The 18,619-nt window shown below is 57.8% G+C and overlaps 1 protein-coding gene across 5 annotated transcripts; it reads left to right on the forward strand.

The window, feature by feature from the left end:
* Window positions 1-84: 84 nt before the first annotated feature.
* On the forward strand, window positions 85-9,106 carry TEDC1 (tubulin epsilon and delta complex 1). 5 transcript variants are annotated; one of them, XM_029238953.1, is made up of 8 exons: window positions 85-863; window positions 961-1,039; window positions 1,347-1,549; window positions 1,831-1,986; window positions 3,032-3,130; window positions 6,132-6,218; window positions 6,679-6,846; window positions 8,164-9,106. In XM_029238953.1, the coding sequence occupies exons 1-8, from the start codon at window positions 717-719 to the stop codon at window positions 8,491-8,493; spliced, it is 1,269 nt and encodes a 422-aa protein (XP_029094786.1). In that variant the 5' UTR covers window positions 85-716; the 3' UTR covers window positions 8,494-9,106. The 5 variants fall into 5 exon arrangements, with proteins under 5 accessions (XP_029094786.1, XP_029094790.1, XP_029094789.1 ...); XM_029238957.1 differs by having other exon boundaries at window positions 6,735-6,846; XM_029238956.1 differs by having other exon boundaries at window positions 7,006-8,409.
* The last annotated feature ends 9,513 nt before the right edge of the window (window positions 9,107-18,619 follow it).

An 18,619-nucleotide genomic window follows, 5' to 3' on the forward strand; every position in this document is an offset into this window, starting at 1 on the left:
GGGTGGGCATGGGGGTAGGGGGTAACGGGGGCTAGCCGGACAGACGACGGACTGGACGGGGAGGGGCCAGGCGGGGTATGCAGGCGTAGGTCTGAAGGGGGAGAGAGTCGCCGGCCGTCCGGGAGGAGCACCCGCCCGCGCGCTGCGGGGTTGAGCCGTCGGGGTACGTCCCCCGGTACCCGGGCGCTGGCCCCTGCGTCTCCGGCCTGGTACGCGCTGCGGGGTCCCAGGGCTTCCGGAGGCCAGGGAGGGCTTCCGGAGGCTGAGGGTCGCTCCCGCGTGTCGGTGGCGCCTCTCGGCCGCAGGGGGCACCCTGAGCGCCGCCGCTTACCCTCCGGCGGTTGCTAGGCTGCCATTTGGTGCAAGGGGCTGATTGGTGGGGTCCGGATGAGGAGAGTCAGGTGTCGCCGCGATTGAGTCGCGGAGGGCGGACCCCGCGAGGCTCTCAACGCCGATGGGTCCCCGACGCACCGGAAATGCCTCCGCACCGGACAGAACAGACAGCACTCAAACGCCGGGGGCACCGCTCATTGGGCAGGAGCTAGAGGCGCGTCTCAGCCTACTCGGTGGTTGGGCGCGGGCCCAGCAGAGGCGGCACCTGAACGGTGACTGGGCGGGGGGACGCAGCTCTCGCGGGGATTGGTCGCGGGGACGCGGCGGCGGCGGCGGCGGCGGCGGCGGCGGCGCGCAACCTGAGACAGGCGGGCGGAGGCTGCATGGGGCGGCGGCGGCGGCGTCGCCGGGTGGACCCGGCGGACGCGACCCGGGCCCTCCCCGAGGCCATCGCCGCGTTGAGTCAGACTCTGCCCGCCGGACCCAGCCCCGAGACCTTCCGCCGCGCCAAGTTCGACCGTCCGGAGGCGGTGAGGCCAGCAGGGCAGGCGGCTGGGGCCAGTAGGGCTCCGGGAGGACGCAGGGACGCCGCCAGCCCCGCTGACCGTCGCTCTTTGATCCTCGCAGGCCCCCGCGCTCTGGCGGCTGCTCTTCCGCGTGCTCTCGCCGCAGCTGGCCGACGGCGCCTCGGCCTCATTCTCCCCGGGTAAGGCCCGCCTTCCTGTAAGGCCCGCCTGGTAAGGCTCTGGCCCCGCCCACCCAGAGAGCCCCGCCCACTGCACGACCACGGGACAGCCCTCCGTAAGGCCCCGCCCACTTCCCCGCCTCCCCGATGAGACACCCCGTCCCCCCGCGTGAGCCCCTCCCCTTCCCGCCTCCAGGTTAGGTCCCAATGCTCCTGCTAGTCCCTTCCAAGCATGGTCTCTGCTCTGCGTCCCGAGGGGGTCCCTTAGGAGTCTGGGTAGCGTCACCTCCAGTGGGTGTCCCTCCTGAGCTGGCGTCTCCTACCGCAGAGGCCCAGGTCCGCTCTGTGAAGTTGGCGCTGCGCACCCAGGGCTACCCTAGGCGGGCCCTGGCACAGCTCCCGGACGACGGCTCCCAGGGCGGCCGCGAGCTGCTGCTGGCCCTGGCCTGGCTCCTGGCCCGCGGGCCCCTGCCCGAACGGCTGCTGACCCAGAACCGCGTGCAGCTGGGAGACGAGATGCCCGTGTGCGAGGTGGGTGAGGGATGAGTGTGAGCCGCACCCAGCCCGGGCGGGAATCCTGGGTGTGGGCACCGGACCGGCGGGGGGGTCAGTGTTGCTGCCCCGAATGCCCGGGTGAGCACACGGAGGCAGGTGAGGGCCAGGGACGTGCCCACAGGCTCCTGACCCAGCTCTTCCTGGGGCCCCCCCCCGGGATCTCTTGGCTCTCACTCCCAGGGGCTTCCTTTCTCTTTCCCCTTCGTGGTCTCTGCCTGGGGTGTGAGAGCAGTGCGTGACCCTTGCCCCCTCCCCAGTGCGAGGCCCTGGCCAGCCCTGGCCCTCCTACCCCCAGTGTGGAAGCAGACGGCTGTGTGGACATCCGCCACCTGCAGTGGCTGATGGGAAAGCTGCGGTTCCGGTGGCGAAACCTGATGGCCAGTCAGCAGGAGCAGTGCGCCCTCCTGGGCAAGGTAGTGCCACGCATGCGTTGTCCACCCAGGGGCAGTTGTCCTCTGTGCTATAGAGGCCTGTCCAGCATTCCCATCTCAGGCTGGCGCCCAGCCTTTGGCTGAATGTGGGCCTTCCCAGGCCTGGCTGGGAGCTGACCTGTTGGGCACAGCTTGGGGTGGCCCAGAGCCTGACCCTAGGGCTCCAGGTTGTCCAGGAGGGGGCCTAGAGCAGGTGTTGCTGGACATCTATGGGGCAGGGAATCAGGGGGGCAGGGAGCCTGCAGGGTCGACCTTCCTGTCCCCAGAACTCCCTAGAAGCTTCAGACTCTATGTCACTGAGCACCGAAGTGGGCCCTGGGGAGCCACTGCTGCCTGAACACGAGATGGCGAGGAAGGCACCCCCTCCCACCGCATCCTGGGTGTGGGCTCACGGGCGGTGGGCAGCTCCTGCGGGCTTCCGAAAGGCTGGTAGGGCTCAGCTGTCGGGGCACAGGTGTCCCCACAGGTCCAGTGCATGGTCTGGGCTGAGCGGTGGCTGGGCAGGTGGCCCAGGGCTCGCACCAGCGCAGGGCTCTCTGGTGCTGGAACACCCCGCCTTGTGCTCTGCCCCTGGGAGAGGGTCTTTTGCTCAGCTAGCGTTTCCTGGGACCCCTCACTGCCTCTTGTCTGGGCTCCAGCTGCTCCTCTGTGTGGGACATGCCCACCAGTTAGCCTCCCTGCTGCCTTCAGGCCTCACCTTGCTGGGGTGCCCTCCCTGTGTCTGTGTCCCTGCCACTGGCCTCACTGTTTCTGCCACCACATGGGCCTTGCACTTGATGAGCTGAGGGGGAAGCAGGGGCGCCCCACTCTACCTATACTGCACCCCTGGGAGCTGGGTGGGGTGCCCCTCCCTCTGCATGGGCCTCCTGGTGGGTACTGGGCCCTGGGCCAGCCTCCCAGCAGTGCTGACTACTCTCCTGGGCCCGACCCTCTCTGAACCGTTTCCTTATCTGTAAGGTCCTTGCCTAGCGCTGGCGGTGGGGAGGCGCCCACCTTCTCAGCCTGGGGTCTGCACTGCCTGTTTCAGATCCACTCATATACCCGTGGCTGCCACAGCGACCGCAGCCTTGGCCACCTGTCTGTCACCGAAACGGAGCTGCTCAGAGACCCGGAGGGTGGCCGTCAGGTGAGGGCTGGTGGGACCAAGGTGGGCGTGGCCCAAGGTGAGAAGGAGCCTGGGAGGGTGGGGGACCCAGACAGCAGACCAGCTTTGAGCTGTGGGTGTTAGCCAAGCTCACCATCTTTTTAAAAAGTATTTATCTATCTATCTATCTATCTATCTATCTGTTTATTTATTTATTTATGGCCGCGTTGGGTCTTTGTTGCTGCATGCAGGCTTTCTCTACTTGTGGCGAGCGGGGGCTGGCTACTCTTTATTGCGGTGTGCGGGCTTCTCATTTCAGTGGCTTCTCTTGCTGTGGAGCTCTAGGTGCGCGGGCTTCAGTAGTTGTGGAACGCAGGCTCAGTAGTTGTGGCTCACGGGCTTACTTGCTGCGTGGCATGTGGGGTCTTCCCGGACCAGGGCTTGAACCCATATCCCCTGCATTGGCAGGTGGATTCTTAACAACTGCACCAGCAGGAAGTTCCTTTTTTTTTTTTTTTTTTTAAAAAAAAAAAAATTATTTTATTCATTTGGCTGTGCTGGGTCTTAGTTGCGGCATGTGAGATCTTTGTTGCGGCGTGCAGGATCTTCACTGCGGCATGCGGACCCTTAGTTGTGGCATGTGGACTCTTTAGTTGCAGCATGCGGGATCTAGTTCCCCGACGAGGGATTGAGCCTGGGCCCCCTGCTTTGGGAGCATGGAGTCTTACCCACCGGACCACCAGGGAGGTCCCCAAGCTTGCCCCCTTGCCTATGTAGGAGACACGTGCAACCTCAGGGCCTCTCTTGCCCCCAGAGCAGCCAGTGCTGCTGTGTGTGTGCACGTGGCTGGGTACACTTTGGGCAGTGGGAAGAACACAGGTGTCTGGCCCGGGTTGGCAGCCAGCGAGGGGGGCCACTGGAATTAAGGAAGACTGTTCAAGGGTCCGAGCTGACGGTGTGGGTACCTTGAGCTTGGGCATGTGTCACCTGTTGATGGGGAGGTGGGGGTTGGCGCTGCCCCACACTCTACTGACCTTCTTTTCAGGAGCCCCCATCCATCATCACTGTTTCCTTCCCTTGGGCTCACCTGGCCAGTGGGTCCTGGGACAGGCCCAGGGCTGGCCATTACTTGTGCTGGGCCCTGGCTTGTCCAGAGTGTGAGGCTGGCAGTGCCTTGTCCTGGGACACTTGGCTGGGTAGGAGGGCTGAGGCTCAGGGCAGGCCCAGCAGATCCCGCCTGTAGAGCCGCATGCTCCTCGGGGGTCTGCATCCCCACCGCGGGGTCAGGGCGGCCACCTGGGGGTGTCTGCCCGGCCCTTGGTGCCTGACCGGCCTGCGTTCCTGGCTTTACCTGGCGAGGCCGTGCTTGGCCCTGAAGGTGCTGAGGCAGCATCTGGGCGTGCTGAGATGCCCTTGGCTCTGTTCCCTTTCAGGGGTGACTTAGCGAGGCGCAGGCCTCCTGCCCCTGGTCCCCTCCCTGGTCTGAGTAGAGCAGAGGCTGTGCCAGCTCCAGCCTGGTGCTGCCTGGGACCCCAGCCTCTGTGGGGGGCCTGGGCGGGTACGACTCCCCTCCTCCTGGAGGGTGGTGCATGTTGGTGCCCCAGGACTGAAAACGGTGTGGCCAGGTGGGTGGGGACAGTTGGCTTCCTTCCAAGGATTCTGGATGAGAAGCTGGTGGCAGCCTGGACCAGCCGACCTGAAGGGGCTGCGCTCTTGGGATGGGTCCCATGAGCTTCTGGAATGATCTCTTGTTGCCGTGTCAGTGGCCAGGCATGCTGTGGAGTGGCTGGGCAGCATCCTTGGTTACTGGCTGGGCCTGTAGTCTTCTTATATTGTGGCTTGGGACGCGGGGGTGTGGACACCCTCTGGGATTGTTCTTGGGAGCTGAGTAAGCTGCTCTTCTCACGGGCCAGCAGGTGTGTGTAGCGGGGGGTGTGTGTGGTGTGGGCATGTGGGCTCCGCCCTCCCATGTCCGCAGCCCTCCCCCAGACCACAGGGCGATTCTCACCGCAGGCCTGCCTTCCCTGCTCCCCTGGCCATGGGCTGGGCCCTTGGCCTGGTGCTCAAGGCTGCCCCCGTCTGGCCCCCTGGCCCGGGAGCCCCTTGTCCAGCCATGTGCATCCCCTGGTTGCCTGGCGGGCACGCTGGTGCGCATGGCTCGGGCACCAGCCTCTGTGAGTGGAGGCCTGGCAGGGCTCTTGTCTGGCCGTTTGTCCCGGCCCCAGAGCACACTCCTGGCTCCCTTCTAGAAGGAGCGGTGCCGGAGGCTGGGTCACTGTGCTGGCTGCTGTGTTCAGAGAGGAGCACAGCGGGTGCTGGCCTGGGCCGTCCCAGTGGGGCCCATCTGTCTCTCCGCAGCTTGCCGTGGGCCCTTGGGGTGGACCGTGCCTGGCCTTGCCCCTGTCCGGCTTCCCGAGGCTGCAGTGGCCTCAGCAGGAGGGACGGGAGCACGTGCCCGTGCACTGGACTGCGGGGTCCGCAGGTGCGGGGCTGTTCGGGCCGTGCCTGCAGGGTGGGGCTGGGGGTCTGCGCGGCTGTGTTCTCCACCCTGGTCTGTCCTCCGTCGCCTCCAAGCTGGGCGCCGTGCAGCCCCTGCCCTGCCTTTGGGCTCCAGGGGACTACAGGGAGGGATTCCCAGAACCCGCCAGTCTCCCCCATCCGGGGCCTCCCCGTACACCCGAAGCCTCTGGGGTGCAGCCCTCAGTCAGCGGGGCATGTGGGGTGGAGTCCCAAGTGAGGGGGCACCAGGACTCAGCCGCCGACCCTGCGGGACCCACGCTCGTGGGGGGCTGGCGGATCACTGGTGTGGTCAGAGGCCTGGTAGGCTTGGCCTGCTTGTGCTGGAGGTGAGGCTGCCCTGCCGTGCCGCGCCCTGTCCTGCCGTGCCGTGCCGTGCCGTGCCCTGCCCTGCAGGGAGATGGCTCAGCCCGCAGGTGGGCCGGGTGAGCCAAGGCGACTGAGCCAGGGCGGCGGGCAGGGTGTGCAGGGCCCCAGGCGCACCGGGCTCCCTGACTCCGCGGCCTTTTACTGGTTTGCGTTGCAGCTGCTGCGGAGGCTGGAGAGGGAGAACGCACGGCTGCAGGCGGCCCTCGAGTGGCGGCGCCGGGAGCTGGTCTTCTGGTGGTGGATGGTCAGGAAGCCGTTCCACCCACCTCCCGTCCCTCCCCTCCCCTCCCCTCCCCTGGTCTGACCACAGCAGCCCTGGGGTGGTGGTGGGGTCTTCTCATTTCCCACACAGGAAGAGAAGTCTCAGGGAAGCCCCCCACACCCAGCCCTGAAGCCGGTTTCACACCCAGGCCTGTGGGTTTTGTGTGTGTGGCTCTTTCCAGATGTCTGTCTGTCCCATCACCACCCTTCCCAGCTCCTGGGGAGGCCCAGACTTCTCAGGGGTCTTGGCCTTCCGGAAGCCTGGCCTTTGTGCCTCCCTGGCCTCCAGGCCCACCAGGGTGACGGTCACTGTCCAGCTTGGTCTGCGACCCGGGGGCGGGAAGTGACCCTGGGCCTCTGTCCCTACTGGCTGGGGAGCTGGGCCTCTGGTTGTGAGGCCCGGGCCTGCCGCCCACCCTCTCACTTGGGGTCCCTCTCTGCAGGACACGGTCCTGGGCGCCTGCCCCCCTGAGGCCTCACAGCCTACGTTTCTGCCCAGGATCCCCACGCCAGGGACTGGAGCGTTGGAGCCCCTGGTGCAGGAGCTGCAGGCCCTGCAGGGAGAGCTGCGAGAGGCGGTGGAGGCCCGGCGGGCGGCCTGGGAGGCCGGGGTGAGGACTTGGGGCCCTGGCCCGGGTTGTGCTCGGTGGGGGGCTCCCACGGTGGGACTTGCACCATTTGGTCTGTTTGCAAGGGGGGTGGGCTCACCTGCCAGACTCGGCTGCCGCCCCACCCTGGCCACCCTGATGGAGGTCTGTTCGTTATCCCAGGGCAGTTCTGGTGTCGTCCCTGCTGGCTTCCGCTCACACCATGTGGCCTTTTGGACCTGCTGGTGGACATGTGTGTCCCCCAACCCCACCTGGGCGCCACCCTCCTCTCTCCATGAGCTGGACCGGGCGAGCACCGGGTTTGTGGCTGTGAACAGTGGGCCACGTGCGCTGCATTGATTTCCTTTTTCTGAAGCATCTTAGAGTAAACTGCAGGCGTGGTTTTCCCCTCAGATACCCCTGGGGAGCATGGGTGTTTCCTGGGGGCCTGCAGCGTGGCTCGTTCAGGCCCTGCACGGCCATGTCTCCTCCGGCCGGGCCAAGCTGGAGCCCTCTGCCCTCTTGGGCAGTGACAGCTGAAGCAACGGTGACGTTTGCAGGCGGTTTCTCACAAGAAGTGGGGCCGGTGCTTGTCCGGGCTCAGGGCTCTTCATGCTTCCTTGTTGCGAACCATGGAGCAGTGCCCACTGAGGGTCGGGGTCAGGGTCAGGGTCAGGGCAGTTCCCTGGGGACACCGAGGGCACAGCCTCTTTGCGCTCCCTGCTGCCTGCAGGGTCTCTGGGATGGGCCTGCCCTGGGGGCCAGAGGTGTCCTCACCAGGTCGTGTCCTCGGCCTGGCGTCCCCTTAGCCTGGCGTCCCCTTGGGTCAGGGCCACCCCATGCCACCCCTCTGCGAGGGCGGTGGGAAAGTGGGAAGCCGATAGAGCAGAGGACATGCTGACCCCGCATGGAGTGGTGGGTGGGGTTGGGGGTGGGTGCCCCGAGGGTCTGCACTCTGGGCTCTGAGCAGACCCTGCAGGACTTGACCTGCTGGGGGCAGCCAGGCCCACTCCCCCTGCAATACCGCGGTGCAAGAGCTGGGCCTGCAGCTGGGTGGTCCTGAGGGCTCAGGCCCTGCAGGGCTGTCGGGGGTGATCGAGCTGCTGGCCCTTTCCCCGGGGCCCCACAGCCTCTGGCTTAGGGCTCAGATGCTCGGTGCGGGTGACAGAGCCTGGAGGAGCCGGGCCTTAGAGCTGGTGCTGGAGCTGCTCCTCTTTGGGCACTGGGAGGGGCCGCAGGACTGCTGGCGGCTGGGGCAGGGCTCAGGGAGAGCCGAGGCCCTGAGCCAGGGTCCTGGTGAGACTGGTCACCCTCGGCTCACTTGCCACGTCCCCTGTGCAGGTCGGAGGCCGTGGGCCCGAGTGGAGTGCCGCGAGGACGGCCTTGCGGGAGGCCGTGGGACAGGACCTGGCCGCTCTGCGGCAGGCCTGCGAGCGAGGCGGCAGCTGCAGCCTGGCCCAGCCCCACGGGCCCCACCGGCTGGTGAGGACTGAGGCTGGGGCGCCCGGGGGCCCAGGCCTGCGGGCCCCTGAAGTGATTGAGGCGCTGAGGAGCCAGGAGGCCCGCCTGGAGGTGGTGCTGCGCCAGCTCCAGGGCCAGTGTCGGCAGGAGCTGGCCAGGCTGGTGGGAGCCCCGCCCGGCCCCGTCTGGATCCTGCCACCTGGACGCTGACGTTCCCTGCTCCCGGGGGCACCCCCCTCAGCCTGGCTGCGCCTTGGAGGGGCAGATTCCAGGCCAGGTAACTGCAGGGGTGACACAGACACAGCCCCGGTGGTGCAGGCACACTGGGCCCTGGGCCCCGGGTCCCCACTTTGGGCAGTACCCAGCCCTGCGGCCTGCAGTGCTGGGGGCAGGCCCATTGTGGTGGCCGTGGGCATTCAGGATCTGGAGAAGACCCGGAAATAAATTGTGGAGGCCTCCTTGCAGGGCTGAGGCTCCAGCTGTCCCTCTGCCACCCTCCCGGGTCTCTGTCTGGGGAGGGGATGCTCCCCTCAGGCCCAGGGCGAGGGGTCCCTGGGCAGTGGTGGCTGAGGCTGGTCTGGTCTAGGGCTGCCCAGGTGCTGGACGGACAGGCATGGCCTGCAGCACAGGGTGGGCGTGAGGGCCCAGGGGACGCAGTGTCCTGGAGGCACCCTTGGAGCACCCTCACCCTGGGCTCCCTTTGTACACCCCACCTGGGCCACGCCTATGCCTGGTGTGCGTGTGCGTGTGCGTGTGCGTGTGTGTGTGCGTGTGTGTGTGTGTGTCTGTGTTGGGCAGGGACGCCTGATGGGAACCTTGGGTAGTGGGGGGACTCTGCTCCGTTTCTGGGGGTGGTGCCCCGGGGGGGGAGGGGGAGGCCACTGTTGACAGAGGGGGCTTTGTTCCCGAGACTGCTCTGGGAGCTGGGCTCCGCCCTGACAAAGAGCCATCTGTGTCGGGAGGATGTGCCCCCAGCCTGCCAGAACAGGCTCCTCTCCCTCCCAGGAGGCTTGGCTTCTTGGCACCTGCCCCGTCTCCCTTCCGCCAGTGGACATGGCCTCAGCCTGGCCTCCCTTGCCGGGCTCCCCTCTCCCCCAGGGCGCTCCACCCGGACCTGGTGCCGCCAGCTTAGGCCCCAGGGCCCAGCCACAACGCCTTCTCACTGGCCTTTGCTGTCCGCTTGGGGAGTGCTGGCTCACGCCCAGGGGCACTGGCCCCTCTGGGCCATTCTGGGCCTCCTTTGTCCCAGGTTGGGGCACACCTGTGGCGCCTCTGCACTGGCCTCGGGAGCACTGACCAGACCGGGGTCGAGCCGGAGCCCCTTCCGGTGTGCCCCCTGACCCTCTCCTCACAGGCTGGCCCCAGAGAGCCTCTGGCCCGAGCCCCTCCCTCCAAGGCCCGGCCCCCCTCTCCTAGCCCCTCTTATGGGCTCCCTGCTTGCTCCAGTCGGGTCCAGGGCACACGGGACTCAGGCCCCCGCCTGCGGCCCTCGAGTGTTTAAAGGCACTTCTGGACCCCCTGCTGCCGTCCCCCTGACTGCCCCACGGGGCAGGCCCACTGAGGATTTCCTGAAGCCGGGATGGCCACTGGCCCTCGGGAACTTACGTTTTAGAAACTCAAATGCAAACTCTGCGTTACGGAGCTGTCACTTCTCAGACTGATCTGTAGATTCAGTACAATTCAATCAAAACCACAAGCGTGTCTGTGTGTCTGTGGGACCTGGGCTGGTGATTCTGAAACACGAGGTGGAACCGGCCCGAGAGGCCAAGCTGGGGGTGAGTGGAGCCGTCCGCGGTGACCCCGTGAGCCAGGAGCTTTCCAAGGCTGCAGGGGGCAGGCGTGGGCCCTGGGGTTTGGCTCCTACTGTTGCCGTGATAAGTTAGCGCTTGTAAGTTAGTGGCTCACGGCCCTGACCCTGCCTTCTGTGGGACTGAGGTCTGGTGGGCAGGCAGGAGGCCCCGGGGAGAATCCACTGTGGACCTCAGGCCTCACGAGGGCTGTCATCTCCAACACTCCCCAGCCCCGCGGCCACTGCAGTCCCCTCTGCATGTGACAGGACAGGTTCACAGGCTCAGACCCTGCCCACCAACCCCAGACCCACGGGACAGACGGGGTGTGGGGCAGCGTGGGCCCACGCGTGCACTGGAGCCTGGCCTGGCTGCATGTGTGAGGACTGCACACTGGGGCTGCCGGGTTCCCCACCGACCCACAGACACAGCCCTGCAGGAGGTGAGGATGCCACGCTCCCTTCTGGAGTGGCTTCCTAAGACCACACATCAAGACTAGGAACCTCTTCATTAAGAGACACTGTAAAGACAGCGGAAAGGCAAGGCTGAGCAAGTGGGAGTTTATCGCAACACCTGTAGCCCGTGAAGAACTGGTGTGGAGCAGATGGGGCCGTCAGCCCAGGGGCAGACACCGCGGAGAAGAGGAAACGGAACTCAGATAAGTCAAACTGTAACCAGGGACGTGCAGGCGCGCTGTGTGGCTGCAGGCGGGCGGGGCACCGGGAAGGGTGGGGCTGGATTCGAAGTACCCCCGGGAAGCACACGGGCGCGTCTTGTGAGAGGCCCCCAACCTCCTCGGAGTCGCGGAGTCAGGAGCGGATGTGGGAGGTCCCTGCCGTCCGCCAAGGGGGATAGGTGAGGGGGTGACGGGGACAGCCGGCTGGCCACACTGCAGCGGCCTCCTGGGATCCGGAGTCAAAAACCCTCAGTCTTCTAGAAAACACAGGCATGTCGCAGAAGACGACACACAGGGAGGTCTTAAAACAGCCATGACTGGGGTAGGGAAGGGATTCTCATCTGTGGGTAAGCTCGGGACAGCGGGGCTGCCTTGCGGGGATTTGTGGTCGTGGGCACTCGCCCCCAGGGCACCTGTCCTTTGGGTGTGTCAACCACGAGGTCAGAAATCGAGGAGCCGGTCCAGGTGCCTTCCCGCGTTACCTCCACCTCCACGGTCCTTTTGGTGCCCTACCCCACTACCCACTGGCCGGCCTCCCTCTCCCTTGTCCTTATCTGCATTGGTCGACCTTGGCTTGACCTTGGCTTGGGGGGCGTGGCTGGCTGGTCAGGACTGAGGCCCCCCGGGGCCCACCTGCAGCCTGAGGGGTATTCCCCGTGGCCTGCTGAAGTTCACGTTTGGGTGGACAGGAGCATCTCTCAGCGGCATTTAGGAGACAATCCCTGTTGGCGGGCACAGTCGACGACCTTGGTCCGTAGGCCCCCGGCACCCGTGTCCTTGCCTGTGGGTGTGGCTGGTGGCCATGAAGTTGTGCCTCTCGAGCTCCGGGGCCCCCAACTGGGTCCTGGGTGCTGAGTGCAGCTGGGCGCCAGCCTCTCTGTCCTTCTTGGCTGAGCTGGGCTGTTCCTCCTCTCATCCATCAGCCAGGATTCCCGAGGTGCCCAACGTGTGTCAGCCCCGGGGCTGGGTGCAGGGTCTGGGGGAGAGCAAACACCATAAACGAATATGCATCGGGGGCGATGGCCCTGGCCGTGCGGGGTCAGGGCACGAGGTGACAGAGGGTGGTGGTCAGAGGAGGCCTGCCCAGACAGTAAAGGAGGGGAGGAGAGGGTGCTGAGTGTCCCGCCCGGGAGGGTGGTCCAGGCAAAGGAAATGGCGTGCTTATGCTTATGCGGGGGCTGCACGGGGGGCACCTGGGAGGGGGTAGGACATGAGCTCAGAGGTGGGGTCGCAGAGGGGCAGGGGCTGCAGGCTTTTGTGCCCCAGGTCAGGATAACGGAGTTTCTTCTGAGCGGGGTCGGGGCACCGTTCGGGGCCAGGTCCCGTCTTCATTCCAAAAGGCCCCGTCTGCCCCTGGCGGGAGAGCTTCTGGGGTTCAGCGAGAAGGCGGTGAGGGGTGTTGGGCTGGGCCCTGGTGGACTCTGGTGGATTTGGGGCCTGGGATCTGTTGCTCTCTTGGCTGTGGGGCTTGTGAGCTGGTGACTCCTCTTTTAAGTTGTTTTTCTTCTTACCGTCTTCATTTACAATTCCCAAGTTTTTTCCTTCCCTTTTAGGGACAATTTTTTAAAATTGTGGTAAAAAACACATAACATTAAGTTTGCCATCTTAACCATTTTTTAAAAATTGAAATACAGTTGATTTATAATACTGTGTTAGTCTTGGGTATACAGCAAAGTGATTCACACACACACACACACACACACACACATATATATATTTTATATATATATTTTTCTGATTCTTTTCCATTATAGGTTATTACAACATATTGAATATAATGTCCTGTGCTGTACAGTAAATCCTTGTTGCCTTTTATCTAGATTGGGGTGGTCATTTCATGGTTAAATAAAAATCCTTGTTACCTATTTTATGTATAGTAGGACTGTATCTATGAATCCCAGGCTCCTATATCCTTCCCCACCCCCTTTCCCCTTTGATAACCGTAAGTTTGTTTCCTATGTCTGTGAGTGTGTTTCTGTTTTGTAAATAAATTCATGTTTATTAGTTGTTAGTTTCCACATACAAATGACGTCATGTCATATTTCTCTTCGTCTGGCTTACGTCCCTGAGTGTGATGATCTCTAATTGCATCCACGTTCCTGGAAATGGCATGATTTCATTCTTTCTTCTGCCATCCTAACCGTTTTTAAGTGTGCAGTTCAACAGTGTTAAAATATTCACACAGTTATGCCACAGATCTCCAGAACTTCTTACATCTTGCAGCACAGAAACTCTGTCCCCACTAAACACTAATTCCCCCTCCCCCAGCCCCGGGCCCCCACCATCCTTTCCGTTTCTGTGAATCTGACTCTTCTAGGGACCTCATATGAGTGGACTCACACAGGATCTGTCCTTTTGTGACTGCCTTATTTCACTGAGATAAAGGCCTCGAGGTTCATCCGTGTTGTAGCAGGCGTCAGGATTTCCTGCCTCTTTAAGGCTGAGTAATAGACCTCGATAGGCTTACCCCCTCATCTTTCAGTGGACATTTGGGTTGCTTGCAGCTCTTGGCTGTTGTGAAGAACATGCTATGATGAATGTGGGTGTGCAGGCATTCCTGTTTTTAGTTTAGTTTTAGAGGATCTCTGGGTCATAGAGAGCCAGGCATGGCTTGATGGAGACAGCCGTGCAGTCCGCAGAGCTCCTGGGAGGTGAGCCAGGGGCAGGGACCAGATGGGGCACCCTGGCTCGTCTCCCTTGGGAGGAAGGTAGCGGTGACTGCTAGCTCCCCCTAAAGTTGTTTCTTGGGTCTGATTGTTTTGGCAGCTAGCATTGCCCTAACTCAGGGTTCCTGCACTTTCTCAGCTCATGGCGCTTGCAATGAATGGCTCAGTAATTTTTTTCACAGCACCTCTTGGTCCAAAGAAATACTTAACACTTCTGTGTATTGTGGCCAAAGAGCTTAATAAGTGTTTAGGTACTAACAACTTAGTAGCAGTTTAGAAAACAAACCCAAAACCCCAAACAAACCAACAACACATGAATTGAAAAAAACCTTAATTCTTAGAAACTACAATTACTTATCAATAGGATATCTGAAACTGTTAGACTCTACACACTTTTTCAGACCTTAATCACATTGGACACTGCCACCTGCATTACCTGATCCATGCGGATTTTTGCCTGGTGTTTGCTTTTTTATTTCAGCAACTGCTGTTAAACCAGCTTTGCAAAGAGATATCTTAGAAAGGAAAGCAGTGCAATCCAATATGGAAACTCTGAGTTCAGTCGAATTGTTCACAATGTGTCTGGCATGCTCTGTATCCCGTGTTTCCCTCAAAAATGGAAAATACCCTGTAGTGCCCCTGAGAATTCATTGTAGCACCCTGGGGTGCCTCGGCACACAGTTTGGGAACTGTGGCCCTAATCAACTCAAGTCTTTGTGTTTCCCTATTCTTTTTCTTTCCGCTTTGTATTGTGTTTTATTGTATTTTATTTATTTTACTTTATTTTTTTTTGTCGAGTGGTTTGTGGGATCTTAGTTCCCTGACCAGGCATTGAACCTGTGCCCTCAGGAGTGAAAGTCCAGAGTCCTAACCACTGGACCGCCAGGGAATTCCCTGTATTGTGTGTTTAAAGCTCCATCCTCGAAGCTGTCTGTACAGCTCTTCGCTGCTTCTGCCCAGCGGATAAGGTCCCAGATTCACTACATTTACCATTTCCTACACGTGGACACCCTGGCTGCCTCACAAAAGCCCCTGCTCTTGGGTGGACCTGTGGGAGCAGGGCTTTGGGGTGCACACCTGGAGCAGACCAGTGAGTTCTCCAGGTGGTCGGTTGGATGTTCCAGTCCATGGTCCCACCAGTTCCTACATCCCCGGTCCCTGTGACCCTCCCTCAGCATGTCCTAGCTTCTGCAGGTTTACTTGACATTTCTCTAATCATTGAATTTGACCATCTTTTCATGCACTTGCTTAGTTTTGGGGCCTTCCTCTTCTGTAACTGGCTGGTCATATCCTTTAATTGTTGGTGTTTGGGGGCGGCTGACTTTCAAAAATTGCTTTGCAGAAGTTCCTTGAAAATTCGAGAATCCTTCATTGTTTTTTTTTTTTTTTTTTTTTTGTGGTACGCGGGCCTCTCACTGCTACGGCCTCTCCCATTGCGGAGCACAGGCTACGGACGCGCAGGCTCAGCGGCCATGGCCCACGGGCCCAGCCTATCCGCGGCATGTGGGATCCTCCCGGACCAGGGCACGAACCCCTGTCCCCTGCATCGGCAGGCGGACTCTCAACCACTGCGCCACCAGGGAAGCCCCCTTCATTGGTTTTACACATTATAAATATCTTCTGTATTCTGTCATCTGTCTAAAAGTTTGCTCACGGTTTCCCTTTGTTGAATAGAAAATTTAAAGTTTGTTTTAATTGATTCATCATGTTTTTGCCTCTTGCTTTTTACAATTAACACTTGAAGACATGCTTCCCTCTCTTGTGTCATATTCTCCTACACTTCCTTCTGTCAGTTTTTTCTTCAACGTTTAGGTCTTCACTCCATTCAGAGTCCACCTCTGTGTGTGGTGTCAGGCAGGAATCCAGGTCTCTTCCATGTGGTGAGCCAGTTTCCAACACCGTCTACACACAGACGTATCCTGTCCTCGTTGATCTGGGCCTTCTCCGTATTCAGCTCCCATCTATCCTGACCTCCCTTCTGTTCCACTGGTCAGTTCATGTACCAATACTACGCTGCTTTTATCACCGTGTGTTTCATCAGGGTCCAGCCAGAGGAGCAGAACCAGTAGGGGTTCTATATGAAGAGATTTATTGCCTACTGTTGCTGGTGTAGGAAGATACTGTGATGATGGTAGTTTCATTTTGGCCGCCTTGCTAACGCTTATTCTCAGTCTTCAAGGGCATGTAGCTAAGGTTCTCCATTAAGTATGGTGCTTGCTGTGCTCTTTCGGTACATAACTTATTATAGCTTTTTTTTTTAAAGATTTATTTATTATTTATTTATCTTATTTTTACTTTTGGCTTGTTGGGTCTTAGTTGCGGCGTGCAGGATCTTTCGTTGCGGCGTGCAGGATCTTTCGTTGTGGCGTGCAGGCTCTTTGTTGCTGTGTGTGGGTTTCTCTCTAGTTGTGGTGCGCAGGCTCCAGGGCACATGGGCTCTGTAGTTTGTGGCACGTGGGCTCTAGTTGAGGCGCATGAGCTCAGTAGTTGTGACACGCGGGCTTAGTTGCCTCGCGGCATGTGGGATCCTAGTTCCCTGACCAGGGACTGAACTCACGTCCCCTGCATTGTAAGGCGGATTCTTTACCACTGGATCACCAGGGAAGTCCCAACTCTTTATAGGTTTTAGAAAGTTTCCTTCCACTCTTATTTTCCTAGGAGCTTTTTTAGAATCATAACTATTGAGTGCTTTGTCTTTATTAATCAAGACAATCATATGATTTTCTCCTTTACTTTATTGTAATGAATTACATTATATTAACACATCAACACCCTTCCCCAAGTCAAACCATCCTTGCATTCCTGTGAGAAGTCCTATTTGATCATACTATAACTTTTAAATATACAGTTGGTTTTGGTTAGCTAAAATTTTATTTAGAACATTCATATCTATGCTTGAAGTGAAATAGGTCTATAATTTTCTTTCTTTTCTTCATATGTTCCTTACTATGTTTTGCAATGAAGATTACATTGGCCTCATCACAGCCTTTGCCACCTATTTTCTGGAAAAACTTGTTAAGTTAGGAATTAACTGTTCCTTGAAACTTGAATTTTACAGAGCAAAAGTTTTTGATTTTGATGAAGTCCAGTTTATCAATTTATTGTTTATGGATTGTGCTTTTGGTGTCATGTTTGTTTGTTTGTTTTTGACCAGCACCAGGTCATGAAGATTTCCGTTTACATTACCTTCTAAAAGTTTTATAGTTTTACATTTAGGTATATGATCCATTTTGAGTTAATTTTTGTATGAGATTTGAGGTTTAGGTTGAGGGTTTTTGTTTTTGTTTGCATATGGATGTCCAATTTAGTGAAAGTACTATCCCTTCTCTGTTGAATCACCTTCACACCCTAGTTAGAGCTAATTGGTCACATTCAACAAACAAGGAATAGAAAGGAACTTCCTCAACCTGATGAAAGGAATCTACCCAAACTCCACAGTTGACATAATACTTAATGGTGAAATATTGAAAGCTTTCCCCCAAGATCAGGAACAAGGCGAGGATGTTTACTCTTGTCTCTTCTATTCAACATTATATTGGAGGTTCCAGCCAGGGCAATTAAGCAAGTAAAAAAAAAAAAGGCATCCAGGTTGGAAATGAAGAAGTAGAACTATATTTGCAGATGACAAGAACTTGTATATAGGAAATCCTGAGGAATCCACAAAAAAATATTAGGATTAATATATGAGTTCAGCAAGGCTGCAGGATACAAGATCAATATGCAAAAGTCCATTGTATTTCTATGCACTAGCAGTGAATAATCCAAAAATGAAGTTAAGAAAAACAATTTCACTTACAACAGCATCAAAAAGAATAGACTAGGAATAAATTTAACCAAATGTTGGGTAAAATTTGTGCTCTAAATACTACAAAACACAGGTGAAGGAAATTAAAGAAGGTCTAAATAAATGGAAAAGACATCTTACGTTTATCACCAAATTGTTCTATAGATTCAATGCAGTCCCTATCAAAACCTCAGATGGCTTTTTTCAAAAGTGATGAACTGATCCTAAAATCACATGGAAATGCAAGGGATACAGAATAGCCAAAACAATCTCAAAAAAGAAGAACATAGTTGGAGGATTCACACTTCTCAATCTCAAAACTTACCACAAGCTACAGTAATCAAGACAGTGTGCAGTTATACAGCAGAAACTAACACACCATTGTAAAGCAATTATACTCCAATAAAGATGTTAAAAAAAAAAAAGAATCCGCCTGCCAATGCAGGGTACACGGGTTCGAGCCCTGGTCCAGGAAGATCCTACATGCCGCAGAGCAACTAAGCCTGTGTGCCACAACTACTGAGCCTGTGCTCTAGAGCCCACGAGCCACAACTACTGAGCCCACGTGCCACAACTACTGAAGCCCACGTGCCTGGAGCCCGTGCTCCGCAACAAGAGAAGCCACCGCAGTGAGAAGCCCACGCACCGCAACCAAGAGTAGCCCCCGCTCGCCGCAACTAGAGAAAGCCCGCGCACAGCAACAAAGACCCAACACAGCCAAAAAAAAATAAATAATAAGTTTATATTAAAAAAATAATAAAGTAGCACACCCCACCCGAAGCATTCTTTATCACATTCATACCTCCTAAAATTATCTATAAAATTATTGTTTATTTGAAAAAAAAAAAAGACAGTGTGCAGGACTTCCCTGGTAGTCCAGTGGCTAGGACTCCACGCTCCCAATGCGGGGGGCCCGGGTTCAACCCCTGGTCAGGGAACTAGACCCCACATGCCACAACTAAGAGTTTGCATGCCGCAACTAAAGATCCTGTGTGCCGCAACTAAGACCCGGCACAGCCAAAATAAATAAATAAATATAAAAAAAGAAAAGACAGTGTGGTACTGTAATAAGAGTAGACATATAGACCAATGGAACAGAATTGAGAATCCAGAAATAAACCCTTGCATTTGTGGTCAATTGATTTTTGAAAGGGTGCTAAGACAATTCAGTGGGAAAGGAAAGTCTTTTCAACAAATGGTACTGGGACAACTGGATATGCAAAAGAATGAAATTTTTATACGCAAAGGAAGTAAACTGGATCCTGTATTAGTTTCTTAGGGCTGCTGTAATAAATGACCACAAACTGGACGGCTTATAATAGAAATTTGTTCTCTCACAGTTCTGCAGGCTAGAGGTCTGAGATCAAGGTGCTGGCGGGGGTGGTTCCTTCTGGGCGCTCTGAGTGAGAATTTGCTCCTGCTT

Source organism: Monodon monoceros, unplaced genomic scaffold (assembly GCF_005190385.1).
Source record: "Monodon monoceros isolate NGI ecotype Baffin Bay Population unplaced genomic scaffold, NGI_Narwhal_1 Super_Scaffold_21, whole genome shotgun sequence".
Taxonomy (NCBI): Eukaryota; Metazoa; Chordata; class Mammalia; order Artiodactyla; family Monodontidae; genus Monodon; species Monodon monoceros.